Source organism: Sphaeramia orbicularis, chromosome 16 (genome assembly GCF_902148855.1).
Source record: "Sphaeramia orbicularis chromosome 16, fSphaOr1.1, whole genome shotgun sequence".
Taxonomy (NCBI): Eukaryota; Metazoa; Chordata; class Actinopteri; order Kurtiformes; family Apogonidae; genus Sphaeramia; species Sphaeramia orbicularis.
Genome location: NC_043972.1, coordinates 51,157,470 through 51,182,605, shown reverse-complemented (window position 1 = coordinate 51,182,605; position 25,136 = coordinate 51,157,470). Strand labels below are relative to the sequence as shown.

General features: G+C 36.8%; 1 protein-coding gene across 3 annotated transcripts in view; it reads left to right on the top strand.

Moving 5' to 3' along the window:
• The window catches only part of etv1 (ETS variant transcription factor 1), a 29,215-nt gene extending 6,546 nt beyond the window's left edge, over positions 1-22,669 (top strand). For all 3 annotated transcript variants that reach the window (XM_030158483.1, XM_030158484.1, XM_030158485.1), the window contains 9 exons: positions 936-989; positions 8,277-8,406; positions 10,492-10,683; positions 11,940-12,187; positions 14,591-14,662; positions 14,752-14,820; positions 16,501-16,670; positions 18,459-18,560; positions 20,963-22,669. In XM_030158483.1, the coding sequence (XP_030014343.1) occupies positions 936-989; positions 8,277-8,406; positions 10,492-10,683; positions 11,940-12,187; positions 14,591-14,662; positions 14,752-14,820; positions 16,501-16,670; positions 18,459-18,560; positions 20,963-21,184 (1,259 nt within the window). In that variant the 3' untranslated portion in view covers positions 21,185-22,669. The remainder of the gene's footprint in view (positions 1-935; positions 990-8,276; positions 8,407-10,491; positions 10,684-11,939; positions 12,188-14,590; positions 14,663-14,751; positions 14,821-16,500; positions 16,671-18,458; positions 18,561-20,962) is intronic.
• The last annotated feature ends 2,467 nt before the right edge of the window (positions 22,670-25,136 follow it).

Below are 25,136 nucleotides of genomic sequence, written 5' to 3'. Positions count from 1 at the left end.
TGTAAAATGCATCAGAAAATAATGTTTTGCAGTATTTACCCTGCAAAAAAGGGATTTGGGGAAAAAAAAAAAACAAAAAAACAACCTTGTTTCCGGTGAAGCATGTTTTTCATCGGAAAGCTAATCACTGTTTTAGAAAATATTCATATTAATACAATATTCCAGCTAGTTTTAACCAGTAATGAGTCAAAACAATACTTGAACCCCAGCAAATGGACAAAATTTTAAGTGTGAAGCCACTTAAACTTTGACTTTAACAATACTAAGAGTATCATAAATAACTTGTGTGTTTTCTTTTCTTGTAATACAATAAAACAGCTTGCTAGTTTTGTGCATTGATATTTTTTTTTCTAGTTTTAGGGTCCATAATTATTTATTTAAATAGATTTGTTTTTACTTGTTACATATTTTTAAGGATGTTTTGCATCTTTTCTGTGAGGCTGTTTTTGCAGCATAGATAGTATGTTAATATTATTTGAAATATATTATTTCACGCATGACCAAAGATTTTTGTCTTTTAAAACTGTAGCATGTTACTGTTTTTAATTGTTATATAACAGTTACTTATTTCTGTATTTTTTCTCATATTGACAGGAAAAAAATGTCTGTTAATTGCCAAAAATTCAATTTACTGTTGAGAGATGATCAAATTGAGATGTTTGCCCTTAACCTAATGTTGTTAAGGCTTAGAGAAAAAAGAAGAGAAAAGCAGTAATAATTCCCCTGTTAAACATATTTGTTGCAGCTGTGTTCTCTAACCGACAGCAGCAGCAAAACAATGCTGCGATAGGCCAACCTAATATCCCAGGAGACTGTGCACCAGAGGAGCATGTTGGACCATACAGAGCTGTGATCAATGCTGCATTGCCCATCAACATCACAAACAATCATTCCCTTTCTTCTTCTTCTTCTTCTTTGTCTGTTTGTGTCTTCAGCTCAAGTTCCCGACAATGACGAGCAGTTTGTTCCAGACTTCCAGACTGAAAACTGTGAGTAAGAGACTGTCGCTTTTTGTTGTTGTTTTTTTGTCTGTGTGTTTGTGCATGCACTACTACCTCTGTGTATGAACATCTGTGGTGTTTTTTTTTTTTTTTTTTTCTCTCCGTCTCGACTGGTGTGTTCATATGTGACATGAGGGGAAGTGTTTGTTTGTGTCTACGTTCACCTTTAGCTCTCTGGAGAGTCAGGTGCATAGTCTCTTTTTCAGTCTGTCCCTTCTGAACCTCTTACCACCACTGAGATATTATTGTACTATGACTTATTTGCGTAAGGAAATGAGTCAAAATATTTTGGGTTATATTTTTAGGGGGTTGAAGAGATATTTTTAACGTCGCAGAGGCCAAAAAGCTATCAATTGATGACTGTTTTGATTTTTTTTTTTTTTTTTTTTTTTTAAATGCATCTTCACATCTCCTCTGTGACCTTTACTAAAATTGTTTTTAGTAAACCATTTAGTGTGGTTACATTTCCTAAATCTGGGATCAGAACATAACTAGATTTATCCCTTTCCAAATGCACTCGGTCTGGTCTCTTTCAACACTTTTTACCCTGTAAAAAAAGAAAATCTGTGCCTGACTTTGCACTCCCAGTCGTAAAGATGAGTTAGTTGTAGCTCACCTGATGGTTGCAAACAGTGACTGGTGAGTTGGCACCGTCCACTTCTGAAGGAAGTAGTGCCAAGGTGGGGACAGAAATGGAGTGAGTGGAGCTCAGTGGGACCCAGAGCAAGCACATGTCTTTCAGATGAGCCAAAAAGCCCATGAAACTGTGAGAAAAGACACAAAAACTGCATGTCCACGCCCAGCATCTTCACTCCTCTGTCCTCAATGCCCTTTAACCTAGAGATAAACTTGGATCCAATGCAGAAATTAAGTTTATTTACTTGAGGACAGAATGCATCGGTTTTAACAGCTACTAATTAAAAGAAGAAGAGAATAAGGCCCAAGTGGGTCAGAAGATGATTTCTGGGCAAATTCATGTTGGCTGTTTACATTCATCTGGTTCTGTATTAGTATTTTTTACACTAACCAGACATTTTGAAAGAAAACCTGGGGTTAATTAAAATGGTTTGGTAAAATGGTACGGTTTTAATTTATGTGTAACCTTTATTTTTAGATAAACCATATCAATAACACTTAGTTGGCATCATATAAGGAGAAAAAAATGGTCCTTTGGTTGATTCACATTTGAACAAATCTTACAAAACAAACAAAAAAAAAATCTTAACTATTAGTCGGAATGTTAGTTAACCAGAAAAAGGAATATTAGACTTAGTGTTATCTTAGTTGTTCCTGGTAGCAAATTAGCTTTAGCAAAACAACAGTAACAGTTTTATTTTTTATATGAAAATTATATTACAGAAGACATTCATAGAAATGTCATTTATTAAAGAATCTTACATTTCTGATGTTAAATTAAAAGTATTGCTTTGGCAAAAATGTTTGACTGCTTTAACTCAAAATTAGTTTTTTGAGGTTTCTGTGGTGGCAAATTAGCATTGGCAAAAAGAAACTTAAATCAAAAACATGAATAGCAAAATAAAACAGTGAGATTTTTTAACCTCTTCCAAATAGTGTTGATTTTTATCTAAACCATGTCTTGTTTTAAATCATGGTTTTAAATTGACATAAAAAACAAACAAACAAACAAACAAAAAAACCCTAATAGAATGTGATTATTAAAGCCTAATACCGATTCCCACTAGTCATTGCTTATACTGTCTTTATTTATGTTTTTTTACTGTTTAGACTAACTCTGACAGTAAAGTCAGCAGCTGTTTGGCAGTCTGTCTCCATTAACATGACCTTTGACTATGGATTAGCCTCACCTAAAAATCCAAAATGGAGGAACAGTGTAGGATGCTACAAAGAACCAGAGGTCACCGAGACTGTCCTGTTGTCCTTCAGAGGTAGCCAGGGTGGGTGGCCATGGTGGCAGGAGACTGCTGACCATCTGAATTGTCCTGTTGGCAAACCTGCAGCAGACTGGAGAGGTACTAACAGATGGCGGGAGGGTGAGGGCACCGTGGTTGGGCGCTCGAGCAGGCATCCCAGCCGGCAGCTCTCCCATATGGGTTCCACCGAGCCCAGAGATGGAGGGGCGGATGGTGAGATGGTGAGACTGAGGGACGGGGAGAAAAATGGAAATGAAAACAGATGCACAAGTTGAGTCTAAAATGTAATATGAGGTGAGAGATTAATTACGACCAAAGATGGATCTCAGCATTTAATTTAATTAGTTGCTTTTACTTCTATTTTGTTGCTTAAACCTTGAAGTAATAATTCCATAATTTTTTATCCCATTTTCGAGAGCACTTAGGGTCATTACAAGTGAAAAAAGTGGTCAAACTGCCAAACAGTGAAAACCAAAGTAAAATTTACAAAATATCCAAATGTCAGTCATGTAAGAAAAAAGTGACACTGTGATAGTTTTGCTGCTAGTTTGCTACTTTGGTGGTACAGAATTAGCATTAGCAAAACAATAGTAACGGCTAATTTAGTTTATACATTAGTTTATATATTATAATAATTATAATAATATCAAATCTAATTCTTTAAATGTTTTCATAAAAAATATTTTTCATGGACTCACTTCATTCAGCAAGATTTGCTTAGGAATGAATTATAGTATTTTAGCATGTTTCTTGACCCTAAGCTAGCACAGGTTTTTAACCTCAGTAGTTTAATGCTTAGTTATAATTAATATAAAATGTCCAATAACTATTCATGAAAATGCAGAAAGTATAAAATAGAGGTATAAAGTTGTCATGTTGGCCAAGCAGTCATTTTCCTACTAAATCTCAATATGCTCAAACTAGTTAGAGTATAGTGTGACAGTATATCTGTATACTGACAGTATAAAAAAAAAAAAAAAAAAAAAAAAATATATATATATATATATATATATATATATATATATATATATATATTTAACTTAAAAATATAAATGTACTATATAATATACTATATTCTCATACTGACAAAACACTGTATTACCTGACTGTAGCCTTAAAAACAAACTCTTATTGCAGAAAAATATGTTATAACTTTAATTTTCATTACTGATTACTGATATTGAACAATGCAATATACAGTATTTCCAGCTATTTTGAGGGTCTGCAGTTGACGGGTCTAATAAATCAGACCAATAAACGTATGAGTAGTGTAGGAGGGTGTCGCACTTGCAACAAAAGCAAGGTAACATTTCATGCTTTTTTTCATATGTGTTATCATATTATCACCTTTTGAGTAGTTATGGCATTTTTCCCCTCGACTTTGCACTCTCCATCCAAGCAGCACAAAAACAGCGTGTGAGCGGCCTCGAAGCAAGTGTCCTCAGGCTGAAGGAGGAGAAAGGAGAATTTTCTTTGTCTCCAAACTCCAACACAGATGCTTACCATTAGCATAACTTAGCAGGGAACGAAGGAGAAGAGGAGGTGTAAAATTAGGCCACACGTTACCAACAGATCTGAGCCTCTGTCATTTAACAGCAAAGGCGAGCACCTACAGTAGGTGAAAATGGAATGGAAGGTTTTTCGCTGTTGCCAAAAGACCTGTATTTTTTTTATGAATGGACTGGAGAAATATCTGCCAAACGTAGGCTTGAATTCTGCCAAAACACATTATTTGCAAGTGGGTGTACACAAGTGCTGGGGCCAAGAATTCTTTGATAATATTTGCAGAAAAATAACATGAAATTATTTAGATTAAGACAACATGAAAAAAACAAGCCCAGTCAACATCAAGATATCTCTGTTGAATCTGTGCACAACAGAATATTTGAGTTAATGGCACAGAAAAAACATTTGCATTCAAAATAGACCCAGTAATTGTTCTAACTGTTCTTCTTTTAAACACCCTACCATCTTGGTTAATCAATATGTAGATAATGAGAGCAATCAAGCAGTGATGGGCATGACATTCTGGACTAAAATGGAAGTCTCTGTTTTAGTCAGAGGCAATGCCCTTGCTATTGATTTGTGTACCTTGGCACCCCGCTGACGAAATCTATTGTGACATTTCCATTTCTAATTTAAGGCACTTTGCTTCAGCACGTGAAGCTATTGTTAATATTCCTGCTGTGGTGGTTATAGTTTAACACTGGTTGTCTTTATAGGCATTATTCATACATGGACACTAATTCAGTGTAAAATACAGAAAAACAATATGGTTCAGCATCTGGAGAGATGAGTGTAAAACCCATTATATTGAGTTGTTTGACCAAGTTCACCAAACAAAATCATGTGCTGTATGTTTGTTCCTATTGGTAATTAAAATGACACTGACTGATTTGAACACGTCAAACTAAGGTATTGTTTTGACTCCGTAAGCCATTAACAAGGCCCTCCCATACAGCGTCGTCAAAGGTCTCCCCTCAGGAAGTGTCTTTTTGACCTCCAATCAATGACCTAGAAAGGTCAGGCCCCCAGCGAGTGCTGCGAACTACCCCAGAGCTTTGTCATGCCGGGCCTGTGTGGCCCATCCCCCAGGGGCCCGTCTGTGCATCAGATGGGGTGTTGCCAGATCGACCCATGGTCGTATGGCAACTGTCAGTCAGTCGTGAGAAAACTACATCAAAACATCCTCATTTCTCAGCTTCTCTTAGCTTTAGAAACATGGCTGTACTGAAAAGAAAAATGTCACTAAATCACAGGTTTGTGATTTGCTGCATTCTCAGTGTTTTAAGCAGCTGATTAGTTTAACAGGAAAATATGAAAAAGTTGTCTTGTTCACATTTTAACCACTTCTAAAAAAAAAAAGCAACACGAAATATTCTGTGTATATACATATATATATATATATATATATATATATATATATATATAGCTTGTTGAGTTTGTTAGTTTGCTAGTTTTAAATCTAATGTAGCACATTTGTGTTAGCAAAGCAATAGTGATGACTAATAGTTATTATATTAAAATAGTATTACAAAAGTAATTTAGAAAAATGATTATTTGCAATTTCAATAGCATTTAGTTTCATAACAGGAAAGAATTGGCTATTTGTCTCTCTACATCAACCAGCCACATCAAAAAAAAAGAAGCATATATGGGTCATTTGTTAGTTTTGTAATAGTCTGTTACTGTAGTAACAAATTGGTGTAAGCACCACTAAGGACGAATTTAGCCATAAAATTTTGCAGTAATATCACAAAAATAAATAGTATATAATTATGATTAGTCATATTTAAAGTACAAAAATTATGAAATTACTTGAAATACCAAGTTCTAAAATAAATAAATAAATAAATAAATAAATAAATAAATATATATATATATACACTCACACACACACACACGTCATTGGACATTTCAGTTTTGCTCTTTTTTTCTTTACTGCAACAATTTTTTGTTGAATTGAAATAAAATGCCGTAAATATAAAACAGTAACATAAAGTTGTTTCACTTTCACCAAATATAGAGGATTTTGCCAAAAAATGTAAATAAAAAATATGAACTGTGTTAGCTTAGTTGTTCGTTTGGTCTTGTAGCAAATTAGCAAGACTCATTTAGGTTTTATTAAAGTAGTATCACAAAAGAAACTGGTCATAAAGTAATTAATGAAAAATTGTTAAATTAAATTATAAAGAAAGAAAAACTCCCGACCTTGGAGATTTTGATTCATGAAAAGTCTAAATATCCTTTGGACCAGATAGATTTCCATGCCATTCATAATTTCTATCTTGTCATTTTTAATTTGGGGACAGCTTTCTGTTTGAAATGAGTCAAACATTATCACGATTAAACCGGCTCCTGGTTGTGTCTAATGGAGCGCTGCAGGACGGCCTCACCGCTGCACACGTCTACATGTGCAGCCGCGGTGAGACGGCTGTTGGTGAGGAGGCAACCCAAGCCCGACTTCATTCTGACTGACTGGCTTTTTGTCAGAAGTGCAGCCAATTGGATTAGCGTTGATCATGACTGGAGATGATGGGATGTTAATCAGGACTGATCAGGCACTTAACAGCCTTTCAGATGCAGCCGGCTCACTGTGGGGCCATAGGTAGAGGCAGAGAGCACGGGCCCCTTCAGATCAATGAGCAGTGTTGTTGTCGTCTGGAAGGTATTGACAGGCACTTGAAAGCAGATAAAGCATTTAGAGCGGCGTGCCGCACCCCCAGTTTTATGATTGTCATATTTCACTAAGAGAGTTGCCATCAGGAAAAGGCAGTAGAAATGAGATTTAAAGTGACTTGTCTGTGTGAGTGATGGCCTGGGATGTCAGATACTTTGGTTGAGTATTTAGAAAGACCTGTGTGTATTTTACTTTAATTTATCGAGTATGTAGTCTCTGCTTCTCTTTATTAGTGAGTAACTCGTTCACATTTATCATGGTACGATCATTGGCATGTACAGTATTGCTACTTTCCGGTTCAGGCAAAGCTGCATATAGCCAGCAATCCTGTAACCCAAACCCTGACCCTAGCATGTATACAGGGTGTCCCATAAGTCTCCATACATAGGAAAAATAAACGTTTCTTGACATAAACCATTTTTATTTATATAATATGCTCTATATGACTGCCATTTTGTCGGGAACACATTTCAATGCGTGTCTGCTGAAGAACTATAAAGAAGAAATATAAAGAAATACATGTTAGAACCATATATGTATGGAATGTATTATGTCTCCTATGTATGGAGACTTATGGGACACCCTGTAGATTGGTACCGTTCAAATGCGACTTAAGCTGCTTGTAGATGCTGTGAAAGTGACAAACCAGAAACAGAACAACACAAAAGCATTCACACATATACAAACAAAAACTCAAGTCTCCCAGACTTACAGTAGCTGCTCTCACTGGTTCCATGAAAAGTACACAGTGTAAATGTATACCTACTGATACAAAGCTGACAAGCTTACCTACTAGAAAAAGGCATCGTTGAAGTCTCACAAGTTATGTCATGCTTAAAGAAAGCAAAACCACTTTGGATATGCAACACATTGCTTTAGTTTCTTAGACTCAGATTCAGAATACTTTATTTATCCCAGAGGAAATTGTGTGTCACAGTTGCTCTATCTATCTATCTATCTATCTATCTATCTATCTATCTATCTATCTATCTATCTATCTATCTATCTATCTATCTATCTATCTATCTATCTATCTATCTATCTATCTATCTATCTATCTATCTGTCTATCTGTCTGTCTGTCTGTCTGTCTGTCTGTCTGTCTGTAAAACAAGCATTGGTGTTTGAATAGGTGTGGTTGATGGTCATCACGAATCAGTAAATCTGTTCGTCTCCATCTTTGCTCCTTGCTGTGTTCCTTTAGTGGCTTTTCATGGTCTGCAGCTGAAGATTAAGAAGGAGCTTCACAGCCCATGTTTAGAGCTGAGTTCCACCTGCAGTCAGGAACGACCCTTCAAGCTCCAGTATGGAGAGAAGTGTCCGTACAACATCAGGTAAGAACAACAGCCACCAAAATGCCTCCCCAAACCAAAACACACACTCCAAATATTCATGAAAGAGGTCTTAACCCATAAAGACCCAAACATCCGCCAGCAACCAAAAGCATCTCCTGACCTAAAATATTTAATACCTGTTGATCCACTAATCCTATTAATACATGTAAATAATTGGTGTAAAATACAGTTTGTCATCTTTTCATGGTCATCAGATATGCCCCATTTGGACGTTCAGAGACTCTGTAGTGAACATGGAAACACTGTCATCTTCTACAACATTGATTCATCAGTAAAACCCATGGAGTTTGATAAATGACAGTGGCTGGACACACTTGCTTTATGTTCAGTTATTGATATATTTTGTTGAGAAAGTTACTTTTTTTTAAAAATTTTCTTCTGGTTTGACCTAATAACCTTTATGAACATGTACACGATCAATGGATTAAATGTAGGAAAATACATGATTTACACTGAAAAATGCAAAATGCAGAAGATAATAAATGGTGATAATGTTACTTTGGAAAGACAAAAAAATAAATCATTGGAATTTGTGACAAAAATAGTTGTGGGTCTTTAAGTGTTAAACTGCCCACTCCTCTGGTGTAATAGAAGGAGTAGAATTATCACATTTTGGAAGCACAACATTTGCTATGTATAGTAAATAACTTTACTGACATTGTACTAAACATTTCAATTGCACATGTATTTTCTCCAGCAATCACCTTGTAAAGAGTGCTATCCTGCTATTTTTTTTCTCACAAATGAACATTAAAGAGTCAGTGTGTTGCTTAGTTACACTCAGTCTTGACTTGATTTGATTTGAAATATATGACATTCATTCTCCTCGCTCACTCAGTAATGACCTTGTATGCACAGAAGCATGTTGAAAATTGCTTTCACAAGTGGCGAGTAATTCATTTGTTCACCTGGTGACATCTGTTCAGGTGCATACAAGACAAACATTTTGCTTTATTTAAAACTAGAGCCATGTTGTAACACCTTGATATCAGCTACACAAGCACACAAAAGCAGCACCGTCAACATCTGGAATGTATAGCTCAAGAGGAATTAAAGTAACCACTCCAAATTTTTCACATTTCTAGACCTGAGCTCCATAGAAATCCTCTGGACTGTGAGGGGTTGTCAGAAGCCTTGCTTGTACTTTGACTCCAGGAGTGGCATGAATAAGAAAGATGCCAGAAACCTGTGTCAGAAAATCAGGTTAAAGTATTTGTAAACGGATCTAAATGACTAAATGAATAGTTTACTCGGAATTTATTGGAAATGTTGTCAGTAGTGTACAGAGTGTCCGATTTTAATGTTATATAATATACCTATAAAAGGACTGACTTATAAAATCATAATTATGCGTCTTTATTCATTATGATGTATTTTTGTTTACATTGTCAGATCAAATTCAGTTTTTTTGAAAATTTCAATGTTTTGTTTTTTCTTATTTATCGCCTATGTACTTTATCAGCAAGCCCTTCATATAGATAATAAAACCATGCTTCATTTTTTTCACACTGTAACATTTACATTGTCAGCAAAACTGACAAATAATGTGAAGAAGAGTAATTCTTCACATTATTTGTCAGTTTTGCTTCATGGTAACTACATAAATAGCATCTTTGACTTTAACTATGTAGAAGTAAGTTAATTTTTTCCCCTTTCTTTTCCCCATGAATTTGTCTGATTGTTCCAAAATCATAAAACGTTTCAAATTACATTATTTCTAAGCCAGAACTCTTCAAAGCTCATCTGCTTTAGTTTCATGATTGTTTTGTGTTCATCGATGTCTTAACCATTTTCTAGAATTAACAGTATGTAAAATAATGCTTGGGTTTTCTATTTAATCTATTTATGTTAAGAATGGGTTTATATATCATAACAGGACAAACAAATAAAGCTGAAACCACTTCAGCAGTATGTCTATGGGCAAACGTTTACTTCCTCAAAAGAGTCAGAGCAGTGAAAATGGTCGATCCTGAACTCTGTCAGTACCTGTGAATGCACTTCATTTGGAACTAGACTTTGCTGGTACGATAACCCCTCTTTTCTTTCCTTTCCTCATTACCGCAGTGCCTACGAGCAGAAGCAACCTGCAGGGATGAAGCCTGCCAGCCCAGTGACTCCCCCCTGTAGCACCCCCGTCTCCCCTTTGCATCATGCCTCCCCCACAGCAGCTCCCACGCCCAAACCAGACCGGACCTACAGCCACATCCCACCCCCCTCTCAGCCGCTCCCCGACAATGCCTACTCTATGGACCACAGGTAGATCTGCTGCAGCCCTCACAGCATTTTACATTTACATCCTATTTACATGAGGGCCACTGGTCTCAGGTCAGATTACAGATTATTGAGATGGCTCTCAAAATAGTGTGTGCAAAAGTGTTTTTGACTTTATTGTCTCCACACCATGAAATTCATTACCTTGGCCCAAGGTAATGGGCCAAGGTAATGAATCAGCAGCTGCTTTTCAATCTTACAGAATTAACTTAAATTGTATATTTTAATGTTTGGCAGGAGGCTTGCTGTATTTTTATTTTTAACTCAAATTTATTTGGAAATTTTCCTTAGAAGTTGTATTCAGCTTTGTCCACTGGACTGAAAATAAAACTCTACCAGTAAGGAGAACACATTTTACAGGGTTAGATTTCTTAAACATCTAAACAGAAAAAACCCCTGTCCTACCTGCAGTCTCACATGTCGTTATAAAGTCATGCTGATTGTTTTAGAGAAAAACATAGAATTTAAGAGCAGAGCAGAATGTGTACGATTTTTAAGACAGTTTGAATAATAGTGATCTTTTTTTTCTAGCTTACTAAATGCGGAAGAATAATGTACTGTAAGATTTCAAAGTTCACATTTTGCTGGAGCTTATTGTTTTATCTAAATGGCAAAAGTACAACAAAATACCCCCAAAAATTGTCATCCATTCTGTCTTAACTTATTAGGTTATTAAGTTGGATACAAATATGTTGAAGACTGCAATGCACATATTGTTTGTAGATGTCATTTTACTTGTTTGTTGTGGCTTATATCTATAGATAGTTTCATGTATACTTTTATACTGTTATTGTTGTTATCTCGATATAAATATTTTTTTATATTACTTTTTTTAAAATATTTTTTGTGGTTGTTATTTCAGCTGGTTTTGGAATAAAGGACAAGTTGTTTGTCACTTTCAGACATGTCTGTTTCATATTTTTACTATTCCTTCACCTATTCAAATAATGGTTTAATCAAACTGAATCGAACAAAATAATTGATAGATTAATTGATTACAAAAGTAATCGATAGCTGCAGCTCTAGCAAGAATCCTTGGCAGTTATTTACATATATCATTATACATATACATATGATGATGATAATGATATTTACATATATCATTATCATTATATCATATATATTGCAGGGAGTGCATACTTGTGCAGTGAAATTTGTAAGATTTCAGAGTAACTTACGACCTCAATGGCAAAACTCACAAGTAGTGTCAAAGTCAATAGTATGTTTTTTTTTTTCCACAGATTTCGTCGTCAGCTCTCAGAGCCATGCCACTCGTTTCCCTCCCCACCGACGATGGCTCGGGACGGCAGGCCCATCTACCACAGGCAGATGTCCGAGCCCAACATCCCCTTCCCTCCACAAGGCTTTAAGCAGGAGTACCCCGACCCCCTGTTTGAGCACCCAGCCGTGATGGGGGCACCACTACCCCACACATACCCCGCCTCCATGATGATCAAACAGGAGCCAAGGGACTTCACCTACGACTCAGGTAAGAAACTTGCAGGTTTGTGTGAGGGAGTGTGTTTGTGTGTGGTAGCCGCTTCAGAAAGAGTCTACCCTCACCCATAAAAGCAGCAGCAGCTGTATTTTTTTGTTGTCAGAGCGTTATCATTTCAGGAATGGGAGAAGACAGAGGAGGGGGCAGCGTTTATTGAGTTTGCCCATTATTAGAGCAGGGGATCTGGTGGAACTGGGTGTCTGCACTGGTCACCATTTCCTGTAGTGCTCTAATAGAAAAGAGGAGGTGTGTGCAGAGTGGTGTGGGTGGGAGAGTGGGTTGGGGGGCAGTGCCTGGTCAAACTCCAAAATCCGCCCTCCCACGCTTGTCTGCTTCCTTTAGTTGGAGAGTAAAGGGACCTAATCATGAGCCGGCGGCCTCAGTGCTTGCAGCCTCAGGCTACATCAGGACATGAATGAACATACGCTGGACTGCTGGGTTCATTCACAAGGCGGACTGAGAGGACCCAGGAGAGCCAGAGCTGGAATAGAGTCTGTGTGTGAGCAGTCAGGGGGAAAAGCAGCCACTTCCTTTGGCTATGAGTTCAAGGAAAAGAACACACTGTGGGCCTCTCGTGGGTCTTCCCGCTCTCTTTGTGTTGCACTGTCTTTGTTTTGCTAACAGCAGCTTGGCAGTTTTTGTCACAGAAAAGCCAGGCAACGGCAATTTGGGTGTTGTTGTCACTGTTTACTTGGCCACTGTTGTATTTACTGTGTTTCATCCATGTGTGTCTACATACAGCTGAAACATTTCTAATTGTACAAACAACACCATGGACTTCCAGTCTAAACGTGATTTTGTTCATTATGTTTTAAAATTTCACTTATCTGCCCATTCTTTTGATTTTTGGTTTTAACAATTAATGATTTACTTGAATAGTTCTCGACTATGCAACTAAATCATGAGAATTCCCTAACCTCATCCTCCAAGGGTTCACCTTAGTTTGACAAGTTGAGTAAATGTTCTGTGTTATGAGTTTCTTACATGAGAACATTTTGTGGTTTCTTTTCCCCTCTGTGACGATAAGATAAGATTTTATTTAGCCCACCGTAGGGAAATTTCAGTGTTTACAGCAGCATAAATACAAAAAACCAAAGTGCAGAAAGACAGGCAGAAACATTCAGGAGTGAAACAGGAAATTTAAAAGAGAATCTTCTATGTATATTTATACAGTAACTGATTGACCTTTTGCTTGTGGACCAAACAAGACATTTGAGTGTGATGTTGGACTCATGAGCCTCAAACCAAGCAACAAACTGGTATTTTTGCGCAAAGAATGACTGCAGTGGTTAAGCGATTGTCAAATATCTTGAGTAGTGTTTTGACAATACATTGAAGTTTTCCTGATTTTAAATGACCAGGAGTGTAAGAAACTACATTTCTTCTGGATAATATACAGACTATTCAGTGTACACAAAGTTTATGAAAAAAAGAAAAGAAAAAAAACTATGTTGGGATCTAAAATGTAATGCCAAGAAGTCTTGACGGTGTCGCACTGTATATCTGAGATGGACTATGAAGCTGAATTTATTAGCAGTCACAGTGGAGCATGTTGACTGGACCAGGCCTGTTGGAAAGGATGGGAGGGGACCTAATTTCATTAGCAGCAATTTCCTTTACAAGCCCATTACTTTGATGAAGTTCAGAGAAATGTTTATGGGCCTAAATGAAGGGCCTCAGTCTGTTTATTGAACATTCACTTTGTAACCTGTTTGGCCGTTTTTGATCACAAGCCACGACTGCCATGTCTGTGTTGTGGGAGGTTCTGACATAATAGACTAAATGGAGGGTCAATTGGACAGTGTTGTAAAGAAAAGACTGTAAATCAAGCTTAAATTAGGTTAAAACAAAATAAGGACATTATAGTAATAATCCTACACAGTGGTGCATGCTTTTCATATGAGAGTAAGATGTGTTTAATAACTTGGCATCATTTGTCTCTTAGAGAGCAAATTTTAAAAAGGAAGAAATAAAATCATGAGAATAATATTGAAATATAAAGACTGAACTGAAAAAGAAAAAAAAAACACTAACATTATCAGGTTATATTTTTGATCTGAAAAGTGAGGAAAAACCTTCTTCCCAAGCCTTAAATTATGAAAAAACTGTACATCATGTCAACTTGTGTTTTCACACAAGCGACTTGTTTTATTCAGTAGTAAATCTTCCTGCAAGCACTTGGAGCTCGGAGCGTGTATTAGCAGCATGATATAGTGAGTTCGCCTGTGGCTGGGAGCCATTGCGAAGCCTGCGCTGGAGGGCATATTCTTTAATCAGAGCCAGTGGTGCATTGAGTGAACAGGCTTTGACTGCTCTCAGATAACTGAGATAGTGTTCTTAATGCTGCCTTCAGGCCCTTTAACACCCACTCTTCCATTCTTGCTTGGCTTTCAGCAGAAGTGCCTAGCTGCCATTCTGTCTACTTACGGCAAGACGGCTATCTGGCTCACGCTAACAGGACTGAAGGTACCTACAATGATACGTGTGGATGTTGTGATGGTGCACTCTGGCTTTTCACTGAGTACCAATCGCCTTGTCTCTAACTTTTTTTCCAGGGTGTATGTTTGACAAAGTGACGAGGCATTTCTACGATGACACCTGTGTGGTGCCTGAAAAGGTTGAAGGTGAGTCCTGCTCATATTGGTTCATGGTATTCCAGTCAATATTTTTGAGAAACATAATACAGTACATGTATCTGTTCTTATTTTGTCTGTAATTATTGCTACTAATCATCTGTGCCAATATATTCTTTTGATCACAAATACTGATTAACTTGGTAGAGTTTGACAGCTGGATGGAAAAGTAACATTTTAAAATATTTGAAATTCTATATTATCATTATTAAATATTGGTTGGTTTACTTACACCCCTACGACTATATTTGGTTTTGCACCAAACAAGACGTTTTACATAATCTTGGACCATGGAAAAAGTTTATTGACATTCTACCACATTTTCTTAAACAAACATGTTGATTAATCAAGGAAATAATCAGCAAATAAAGGAAAATGTAAAATGGCCATCCTGTGTTTTTAATAAACCAAGATAATGTCTTGAATGAGCCTCTGTGCCTTCACAACCAGGTTTTACATTTAAAATGGTATAAAAATCACTTTTAACCTCACCTAACAACATGGAGCGTCTGCCCTCTGAGTTACATATTGGTGGAATTGAGGCACGGAAGCCAGAGCAGTAATCCTTTTTGCATATAAAACTGGAGGAGTTACACTTGCATATTACGCATTCAGCATGTCCCAGAGTGCTTTTTCCTTCCACTGATGGGTGTGCAGATATCCAGCAAAAATTGTACACAAAATGAAACCAGTATAATCCAGATGACAAGTGGTTTATAGATCTGATCCAGTGTTACAAGCATTTCCTATGCTGGAATACGTATAATCATGCTCCTAACATGAACTATCTTGCGGTTTTTACCCTTGGCCCTTGCCGCAGGGTATTGTCATCAGTTTGTCGTCCGTCCATCTGTCTGTCCGTCCGTATGCTCAAAAACTTTGACGTGGACTTAAGGCCGAGGGTTTTCAGGTGTGGGCACGTTAGGTTGCTTTATGTGTCTATTAGCAAAAACAGGAAGTGAAGTCATTTTCCCAGAACTTGTTGTTTTTCAGCAATAAATGCTTATCTTATCTTGCAGTTCTTGCACTGTTTATGAATGAACATGGTTTTGTACAAAGACAGTTATGCTTATAAGTATCTGGCACACCTAGAGATTTGATTACACTATTGTAAATATTTCATTTTGATGCACATGCTGTCCTGCAAATGTTCATTGTGCATTTAATTTTCATTTTTTATTACAGTTTTTAAAAACATGTGTATCTCAAAAATTGTAGCCATTTAACAATTCAAAATTATTTTTTTGTGGTTTGAAAAGATATTTTTGCAGCTTTTTTACTTTTACAATTTTGAGGGATACAGCTGTGACATGTCTATATTCAAAAAAATATGTGAAAAAAATACTTATATTTTTTGTGGTTTAGTGCACTTTTTTTTCTTTTAGCAATTTTTTTAAATTTAGTATGGACTTATTATATGCACATTATTAAAATTTGGGACTTAAGGGTTTGATTGATGTATAGCAAATTAAAGTGCTCCTAAAAATGGCAGCATGTAAAAATGTAAAGATATCCTGATGTGATTTGTTCTATGGTCAGTCATAAGACGTTAAGAATATGAAACCAGCAAATGTTCAGCATTTTAGCCTAAAGAATGACTGCAATGATGAAGCAGTTTCCAGTTAAGCAGTGGTAGTCTTTCTTTGCCTGACATTGCTTTATGTCCTGCAGGCGACATAAAGCAAGAGACAGGCCTGTACCGCGAGGGCCCGTCGTACCAGCGCAGAGGTTCACTGCAGCTGTGGCAGTTCCTGGTGGCTTTGCTGGACGATCCGTCCAACTCCCACTTCATCGCCTGGACCGGTCGTGGTATGGAATTCAAACTCATCGAGCCAGAGGAGGTGAGAGGCCTCAAAAAAATTATTATACTGCATAAAAGGAATTTCAGTAAAGACAAAAAATGTTTCTAGGAGGTGGAAATGGAAATTATGTTGGGAAGCATGTTCTTCATCATAAAAGTAATCTTATTTGAGAAATATACATCATCCAGTACTGTGCAAAGTCTTAGGCAGCCTTTAACCTTGTTCTTTTCCAGGGTTGTAATAGATGTGGGTCTATATTTCTAACAAGAAATTAGCTTGAGATATGTGCACAGTATTGAACTGAATTAAAAAAAAAAAAAAAAAAAATCAGACCTAAACAGGTTCTGCATGTAAAGTTAGTATTTAGTTTGACCTCCGTTTGGATTCAGTAAATCTCTCAGGGGTCAACCGTCTGGATGTTTACTTAATAATCTTGTATACACCTTCAGAATGTCCCAGAGGCTTTCATAGTCATTTTGTCCTTTTCTGTGCCCAAATGGTCCCGTATAGATTGTATAATATTCTGATTTGCACGTATGACCATAACATATGGTTTTCTCAGTTTTTGCCATAATATATGTACAACTGGAATATATATAAAATATGTAAACAGCATTAAGAAAAAAAGAAGTATTTGATGATTCACCAAATTTGTCTGTTTTGCGTCATTGCAAAGTAAATTTTAGGGGGTTTTGCCAATTCGCAACAATCCGGGAGAAATCAGATAATGACAAAATTGAAGTTTGGGTAGAAAAATTCTGAATATGGATTGAATTTAGGGTAGGGTTTGGCTTGGCAAAATCAGACAACAAAGATACAAAAATAGAATTAAGGTTAGCAAAGCTACATGATGTCAAAGCAAGGGATAGGGTTAGCAAAATAGACAATAGCAAGGTTAGGTAGACAAAAATAGATGGTGCCAGAGATTACACGGCGTTTGTGTTGACTGCTCTTATACTGGTCCAGTCACACCCATCAGTTTCATACAACCAAATGTCCCAGTGAGTGGGATCACCACGTTAAATATTTCATACAACATATTCCTAAAAATATAACCATGTTGACGGTTGGTCCTTTTGAAATGGAAACAGAGGTTGGGTCTGTGGGTGCCCACATCACACACAGTGGGGACAGTCACTGTGGGAGGATAGAGGAGGATGCAGGCAGGGGGTGGCAGTGTAGAAAGGAGGTGATAGAGGGGTACCTGGCAACCGTCCACCCAGCCCGATGGTGTCTGGAGGCGAGGGCCAGCTGCAGCTAACAGGAGGCCCCATTCATGCCATCAGGTGACCAAATGCACTCACTTTGGGACACCTCAGACAAACGTTAGCGAGCAGCTTCTGCCTTTGCACAGGGCAGGTGTAGTATGTCGTCAAGACGAGGAAAAACAGCAAGGATAAAAAAATCGTATGTTGGATTTTATTTTAATAAAACTAGTCAGGAGATCAAAAAGAGTGGGTGAGACAGAAAGGAGAAAAAAAATGGGGGGGGGGGGTGCAGAAAAGCAGCCGAAGCGATCTCTGTGGGGTTGTGGGTTTGGACTGCGAGGCTGGGTGGTGGGTGGTCTGGTAGACAGGTGCTGTAACATCTGCTGCCTCCTCCACTGGGTGTGTGACAAGCTCCTAATGAACATATCCCTGGTCAGCCTGGACGTACTCTAATTACTGTTATTAGGAAAATATGGATTAATAAGTTTGCTTAACATAGTAGCTGCCATGGCATACAGCACGTGTTGCGAAGTGAGTTTGATATTAATGTATTTTGGCATTCTACTCTCTGGTTACATTTAATGATGCCCCCTTCACTATTTATCTTTATGTGACAAAGGTGGCACGTCGGTGGGGTATACAGAAGAATCGACCAGCGATGAATTATGATAAACTCAGCCGATCATTGCGCTACTACTACGAGAAGGGAATCATGCAGAAGGTAATGAATAATATACAATGAGAAGGACATAGATAGAACACACTACTACATACTGCATTGAAATGTAATGTGTGTGTGTCTCTCTCTCTCTCTCTCTATACATACATATATATATATATATATATATATATATATATCTCATAACATACATGACATTATGTTTTGTGTTACAGAATGTCATATGTGTTTAATACATGTTATCTGGAAGGAAACTTATGGTTACAAAATATATAATGCATATTGTGTTTGTCAACATCTGAGATTCCACTTACAGTATATGTTTTCATACACTGTAAATTTCATATATATGGAAATTCAATACATATAAATTTATCACATTGGCAGATGGGATCAGTTACCTTTACTTAAGAATATTTTAATATTTTTACTTGTGTGAAAGTAGGGGCTTATGCTTTTTTACCTCCTAATTGAGGTTTATATGGGTGAGAAACACTTCACACAGGCAAATGGTTTGTTGGGATTAATGTGGCCTGTGTGGTTGCATTCTTCAACTAACATGAAACAAAAGGACATAAACAGGGATGCATGTAATTATGCACTGAACCAGCCACCAACAAATGTCCACCAAACACTGCATTAAACTGCAAATTCAGTTTTCTTAATAAAAAGCCTTCTAGACAGGAAGTGGTTGACCTAACATCCAGATTTCAAATGATTTCCTTGACATAAACCCACTTATGACACTGAGATAGGCAGGTAGGCAGATTGAGCCTATCTACTGTATCTACTCATTATGTAGTCATTATGACAAAAAGCAGCTCATAGTAAGAGACCAACTGAAATTTAGCCAAGTATGCCAAATTGCTCAAATGCCCAGCTGACACAATCGACTGGCCAATTTTCACAGTAAGCTGCCTGTCTTATGTGTGTCACTACCTGATCCATACCAGACATACACTTTAATCCACAGATGAGTGTGAATACTGTTCCGGTCACTATTATTGCAAAACATATTCTTCTAGATTATTTGATAATACCAGTGGTCAAATAGAAAATGTATATTATTTATTAAATAAATACATGATTTTCTTTTATCCCTGTGACATTAGTGAAATGCAGGTGTATGTAGCTATCTGTTCTTTATTGATTTAATTTAACTTTTCACTTTTCACTTAGAGCAATGGACCATAACCATAACAATGGTTATGTGACATAGCAATAGATGTACTAGAATAAAGATAAGGTATATAGTAATAATATTAGAAATAAATAAAATGAAATAATTTTAACTATTTTGTGATTTTCCTCAATCTGACTAAATTGATGAACTGCTGTTATCTCACTAGCTAAACTTAGCCACTATTAGCTTGCAAGGCAAGGCATTACCATTCATTTTCTTTAAATCCCAGAGACTAATGCTAACTTGATTAGGGTGACAGAAATTTATATTTTGGTGCATGCATAGTCTGGATCAGTAGTAACAATGTGCATTATGCAATGGATTCCATGTTGCATCATGGGTATCTACTTTTTTAATTAGTTTAACTGGCATTTAAGGTTCATTACTGCCACCCACTCTGCTGGAGTGTGGGTCAGAGTTACCATCTACACACATGAAACTGGAATATATTGACCATTGCAGTTTGAAATACTGAAATGATAGAATTAAACTACCGAACAACTCAGCCACTATTTTTGCATACATGCAAACTATGTAGCAACTTTCAAGAAGAAGTTTGGAAAGTTATGATAAATAATGATATATTTAGTGATTTTTAAGTGAAGCCATGATATTTAAAGGAGTTGAGATCCAAAGGTAAACAGATTGCATATTGATGTTGACATTGTATGTTTACATATACTGTATATTTCAGCGCATCTTTTGAGTGTTGAAGCAGCATATGTTCCATCAGTTACCATCAGTACCAACAGTTACAGCAAAATATAAATTAAAGTAATGCAGCAACATTTAGTTTTTTCTTGAGCTAAAGTTAATGACCTAACTAGCGACTGCTGACATACATTCTTAACACAATATATTAGCATTAACTTTAACATGTGTACATTGTGTCAGCTCTCAGGACTAATGCAAACCAGTTGTTTCTGTTGCAAATGCTGCATCATTGAAGTTGAGCTCTTGTGATAAACCAGCTTCATACCACTGTGGATAAATTGTAATGGATTTTTTTTTAAGTGTTCCCGCACTTTAGCCATTTTCTGCCTTTTTATCCCTGTCTCTTTTAAGCTATGCTTCATGTTGTTTGTGTTGAACCTGGAGTCGTGTGTTACAATAAGCGTCCGTGTAAAACACAACAGGGGAACCAATGTTTAGGTCTAATATGTATGTAAACAAATGTATGTACCTGATAATATCAATCTCATATCTAGCATAACATTTTATGAAAACATGGCTAAAGTTAACCCTCTTACACTTTGTTCAGGTGGCCGGTGAGAGATATGTGTACAAGTTTGTCTGCGACCCCGAGGCCTTGTTCTCCATGGCGTTCCCCGACAATCAGCGGCCGGTGCTGAAGACGGACATGGAGCGGCAGATCAATGAGGAGGACACGGTGCCGCTGTCGCATTTTGATGAAAACATGGCCTACGTACAAGAAGGGCCCTACTGCCCACCACACCCCTACAGCGAGGGCTACGTTTATTAACGTCAGCCACTCATCCCTACACACTCAAAACACTCACCTCTACTTCTTCTACTATCTGAACCCAAATCCCCTGCCCCACCCTTCACCCACTACTTTCACTTGAAACTGTCATGCCCTGTAATTCATCACTGCTCCGGGAATAAGACTGAGACCACACAAACAAACGGAGCTTCCCCCTCTCTCTGTTTCTGTCCGTCACAGACACATACACAGATCCTCTTTTTTGCTCTTGTCTTTCTGAAGCCACACAGCAGGATGGAGAGTGCACTTTATGGACAGGAATGGCGCAGTGTTAACCTGCCACGGGCTAGCTATTCGGTTGACTTTTTACAGTTGTTTATGTTTGTACATTAATGTGGGAATCATTCTGGGGCTTTTTTTCTTCTTTCTTTTTTTTGGTTTTTCTTTTCAGTTGAAGCATGTGGAACCCTGTTGAGACAGGACTCAACAGCTAATTCGTGGCCACCCATGAACCACCCCCTTGACTTCTTTTGATTTCCTGTTAGGGACAAGAAATAATTGACCCATGTGCAGCAGTCAATGGATGATCTATTTGTTTTTTTGTAATTTAATTTGCTTCTTTCCGGAGACAGCCATCATGTACTTTTCATGCTCATGTAAGTGAATACTGGCAATGTATTGTAATGATAACTTTCTGGTGATGATTATAGACTTGAAAAAGTGATAATAAAGGAGATGTTTAGTTGCCAACAGTGAGGGCCTTCTGAAAGCAGCACCTCAGCCCCTCATCCACAACTGTAGATCTCATGAATTAAATAGGTGTTTTTTGCTGTAACAACATAATCTCCTTTGGATTGTTCTCTCAGTGATTGAGATGGCACACACTCAAAAATGAAGTATAAGATGACCATTTATGGATGAAAATATGTTTTCTGGTGATCAACAAAGCTCCAGGCCACTGTAAAATAACTCAAATTTGACTGTAAAAGGCAGTTACCTTCATATTATGAAACACATCCAAGCAGCAGTCATTCATTGCTTATTCAGTAAAAGTGGAAAAAGTGGATTTGGATCATGTGCGCCCTGATAAAACCTTCTATCCCTGACTTGCATTAAAATGAAGTTTTAAATCCAATGTGAAATCAAATATTTCCTCTGATTTCTTTTGTACCGGGTGAACATGTATATTTTGCTTCAAACCCATTGCATTTCCATCGATACAGTTGCTTTTTTGGTCAAAGGTATAAGAACTATTAAAGGTTTTATAATGTGATGGAAAAAAAAAATCATCTTATAACAAAAATAGTGTTCCATTGTATAATAAGGTAAACACACATTTTGTTGCTGCTTCAAACTTTAAGTGTATCTTCTAACCTCAAAAAAGACAAAAAAGAGGAAAAAAAGAACGGCAGCATCTGCTGTTTTGGATTTTTATTTCAACTATTTTTCATTTCTTCTGTTCGACTGAAGCATTAAAAGAATCTGGTCTGTCTCAGTTTTGTTCCTTGAGGTTTACATGTCTGGGATGGGGTTGGCAATAGCAAAAGTTATGTAATAAAATAGTTCTGGAAAACAAATGTATCAGCACTTTTCACATGTTTTTAAAAGAATTAATCATAAGACTGTTCGCAAAAATCTCTTGGCAGTGTAATCTTTCATGCAATACAAAATGCACTTTTGGGGGGGGTTTCAAAGTCAAACTGTCACATTTTGACAATGATAAGATAAAGCTTACACATTTACATACAGCTGCTAAAAACTGTAAGTAATCTAGGGTGTGTATGTGTGTGTGTAGAGACTAAATAGATCTTGTCAATTTCCAGGTTGCAGTGAAAATACCAAACCACAAAGCATTTACCCAAAGTGACACCTGAAGAAAAATCAATGGCTAATTTAAGACAGCACTTTTTTCATGGAGGTGAATTGTTCCTGCCTTTTTGTTACTGGAGTTCTTGTAAGATTGGCAGTAATGAAAAAAAAAGGTAGCACTCCTTTAAAGTTATTATTTCCTTCTGTAAAGTGTCACTATTGCTAAAAAATCAATGACTAATTTAAGGAAGCATTGTTTAATTGGTTGCACTGATGGGAAAAATGAAAACGGATGTGTAACTAATGAAAAAACACTACTTGCCTTAATTTGTCAGGGCATGTTACAAGCCAACCCTATTACAGTTCCAATTCGTAGATTTTTTTTTATTGATTGTCTGTTGTGCAAGCAATTGCCCTTAACTTTAAACACCTGATTGCTTCCCCGAGGATATTTAACAAAATCTAATCCGACATACTAACACAAGAAAAGCTTTTAATATGATGAATGGTATTTCTAATTTATCCTTTTCCTATAAAAATGGTCATGTTTCCTCATAATGACCTGCATGGACATGGATGAAAAAGTATTGTAGATACAGTAATGCCCTGAGTGGATTATGATGCCTTGTATGTAATTCACTTAGCACTCAGCAACAAACATGGGATGGGATTTTGAGTATAATTTTATCAGTCTAATTAGTTCAAGGAAATTCAAACATATTCTTTAATTACTAGACAGCATACTTTTGTTCAAGTTCTTCAGCCTTACTACAGTAGAAGAACTGTCAGACACATGCTAAGCACATCTGGAAGTTTCACGTTTGAGAATGTCTATGGAAATTACCAAATTTTTAAAGAGCATCCTCAATTTTATACATTTCCACAATCACTCAAGGTGGTTTATGACTTTTTAGTAAAGAAGTTATTGCATATAATGGGCCACACATTCTTCTTCCCAATTCATCACATCCTAACACTCGGTCAGGTGTTGCTTTTTGATGCATAGGCTAAAACATCAGATGAAATGTTGCCATGGTTGATATTTGATCAAGTGTAGGTATCAAAACAACTTGAGTAAGAGTAGGAAAAAGGGTTGGGGAAAGGCTACGTTTATAGACTATACATAGAATACATAGAAAGACAGAGAAAAAATTTGCAAATAAACACAATGTGTATCAGGACCCAAAACCTGGTCTTCTGTGTCTCTACAAACTTTGATGTTCCACCATAACCACTACAACCACCTCCTAACCCATAAGACTCAAACATCCACTGCCAACCAAAAGCATCAGCTGATCTAAAATGTTGAATAATTTTAGAACCACTAATCCTATCAATACGTGTAAATTGTTGGTGTAAAAACTTCTCATGGTCATCAGGTATGAGACATTAGACAACATTAGACATTAGAGCCATTTTAGATGGAAAATATCAACAGAACGCTCTTCTCCTACTCTGACCTTACAACTTAGTTTATTAATTTCATTTATTCATGTATTCATGTATTTATTTATTTATTCATTCATTCATTCATTCATTCATTCTTTCAAAAGTTCACTTCATATTCTCTTTGCATTCTATAAAAACACAGCCATTGACACAACCATTGATTTGTTCTTGTTCTTCATTGACTTGTCTATAATTTGTGGATTTTAAAGATCACATATATGTTTTTGTGATGTGTGTTGGAGTCTGCTGAGTGCTAGGAGCTTGTCAAAGTTAGCTCACGTTTTCTATAAAACAGCATGAAGGACACGGGTCATTTTTTCTGCTAACATCCTTACCTAATTAGTTGTGCCTCTCTTGTGCTCCTCTACAGTGGCAACATTGTGCAACACTAGCTAACATTAGAGTAGACAATGTTACTAGTGTCAACAAGTGTCAACAAACTGACAAACAATATTGACTCCTACACAAATATGCACAGTGCACATCGAAATTTTTGGACATCGTAGTTATCTTGTCGTGTAGGAGTGTGTTTTGTTCTGGGAGCTGGTTGTTCATTGATTTTAGCTAACTCCATTTCTAACAGATAAACATCCTTTATATATAAATCAGTGTAGTTATGATTGTGGCCAATCAAAACATTCAGTCATTAGCTTAGAAATGCAGTTAGCTGTTGTCAACAAATAAGCAGCTTTCAGCACAAAACAGAATCTAACTCAAAATTCACATAAGCTTA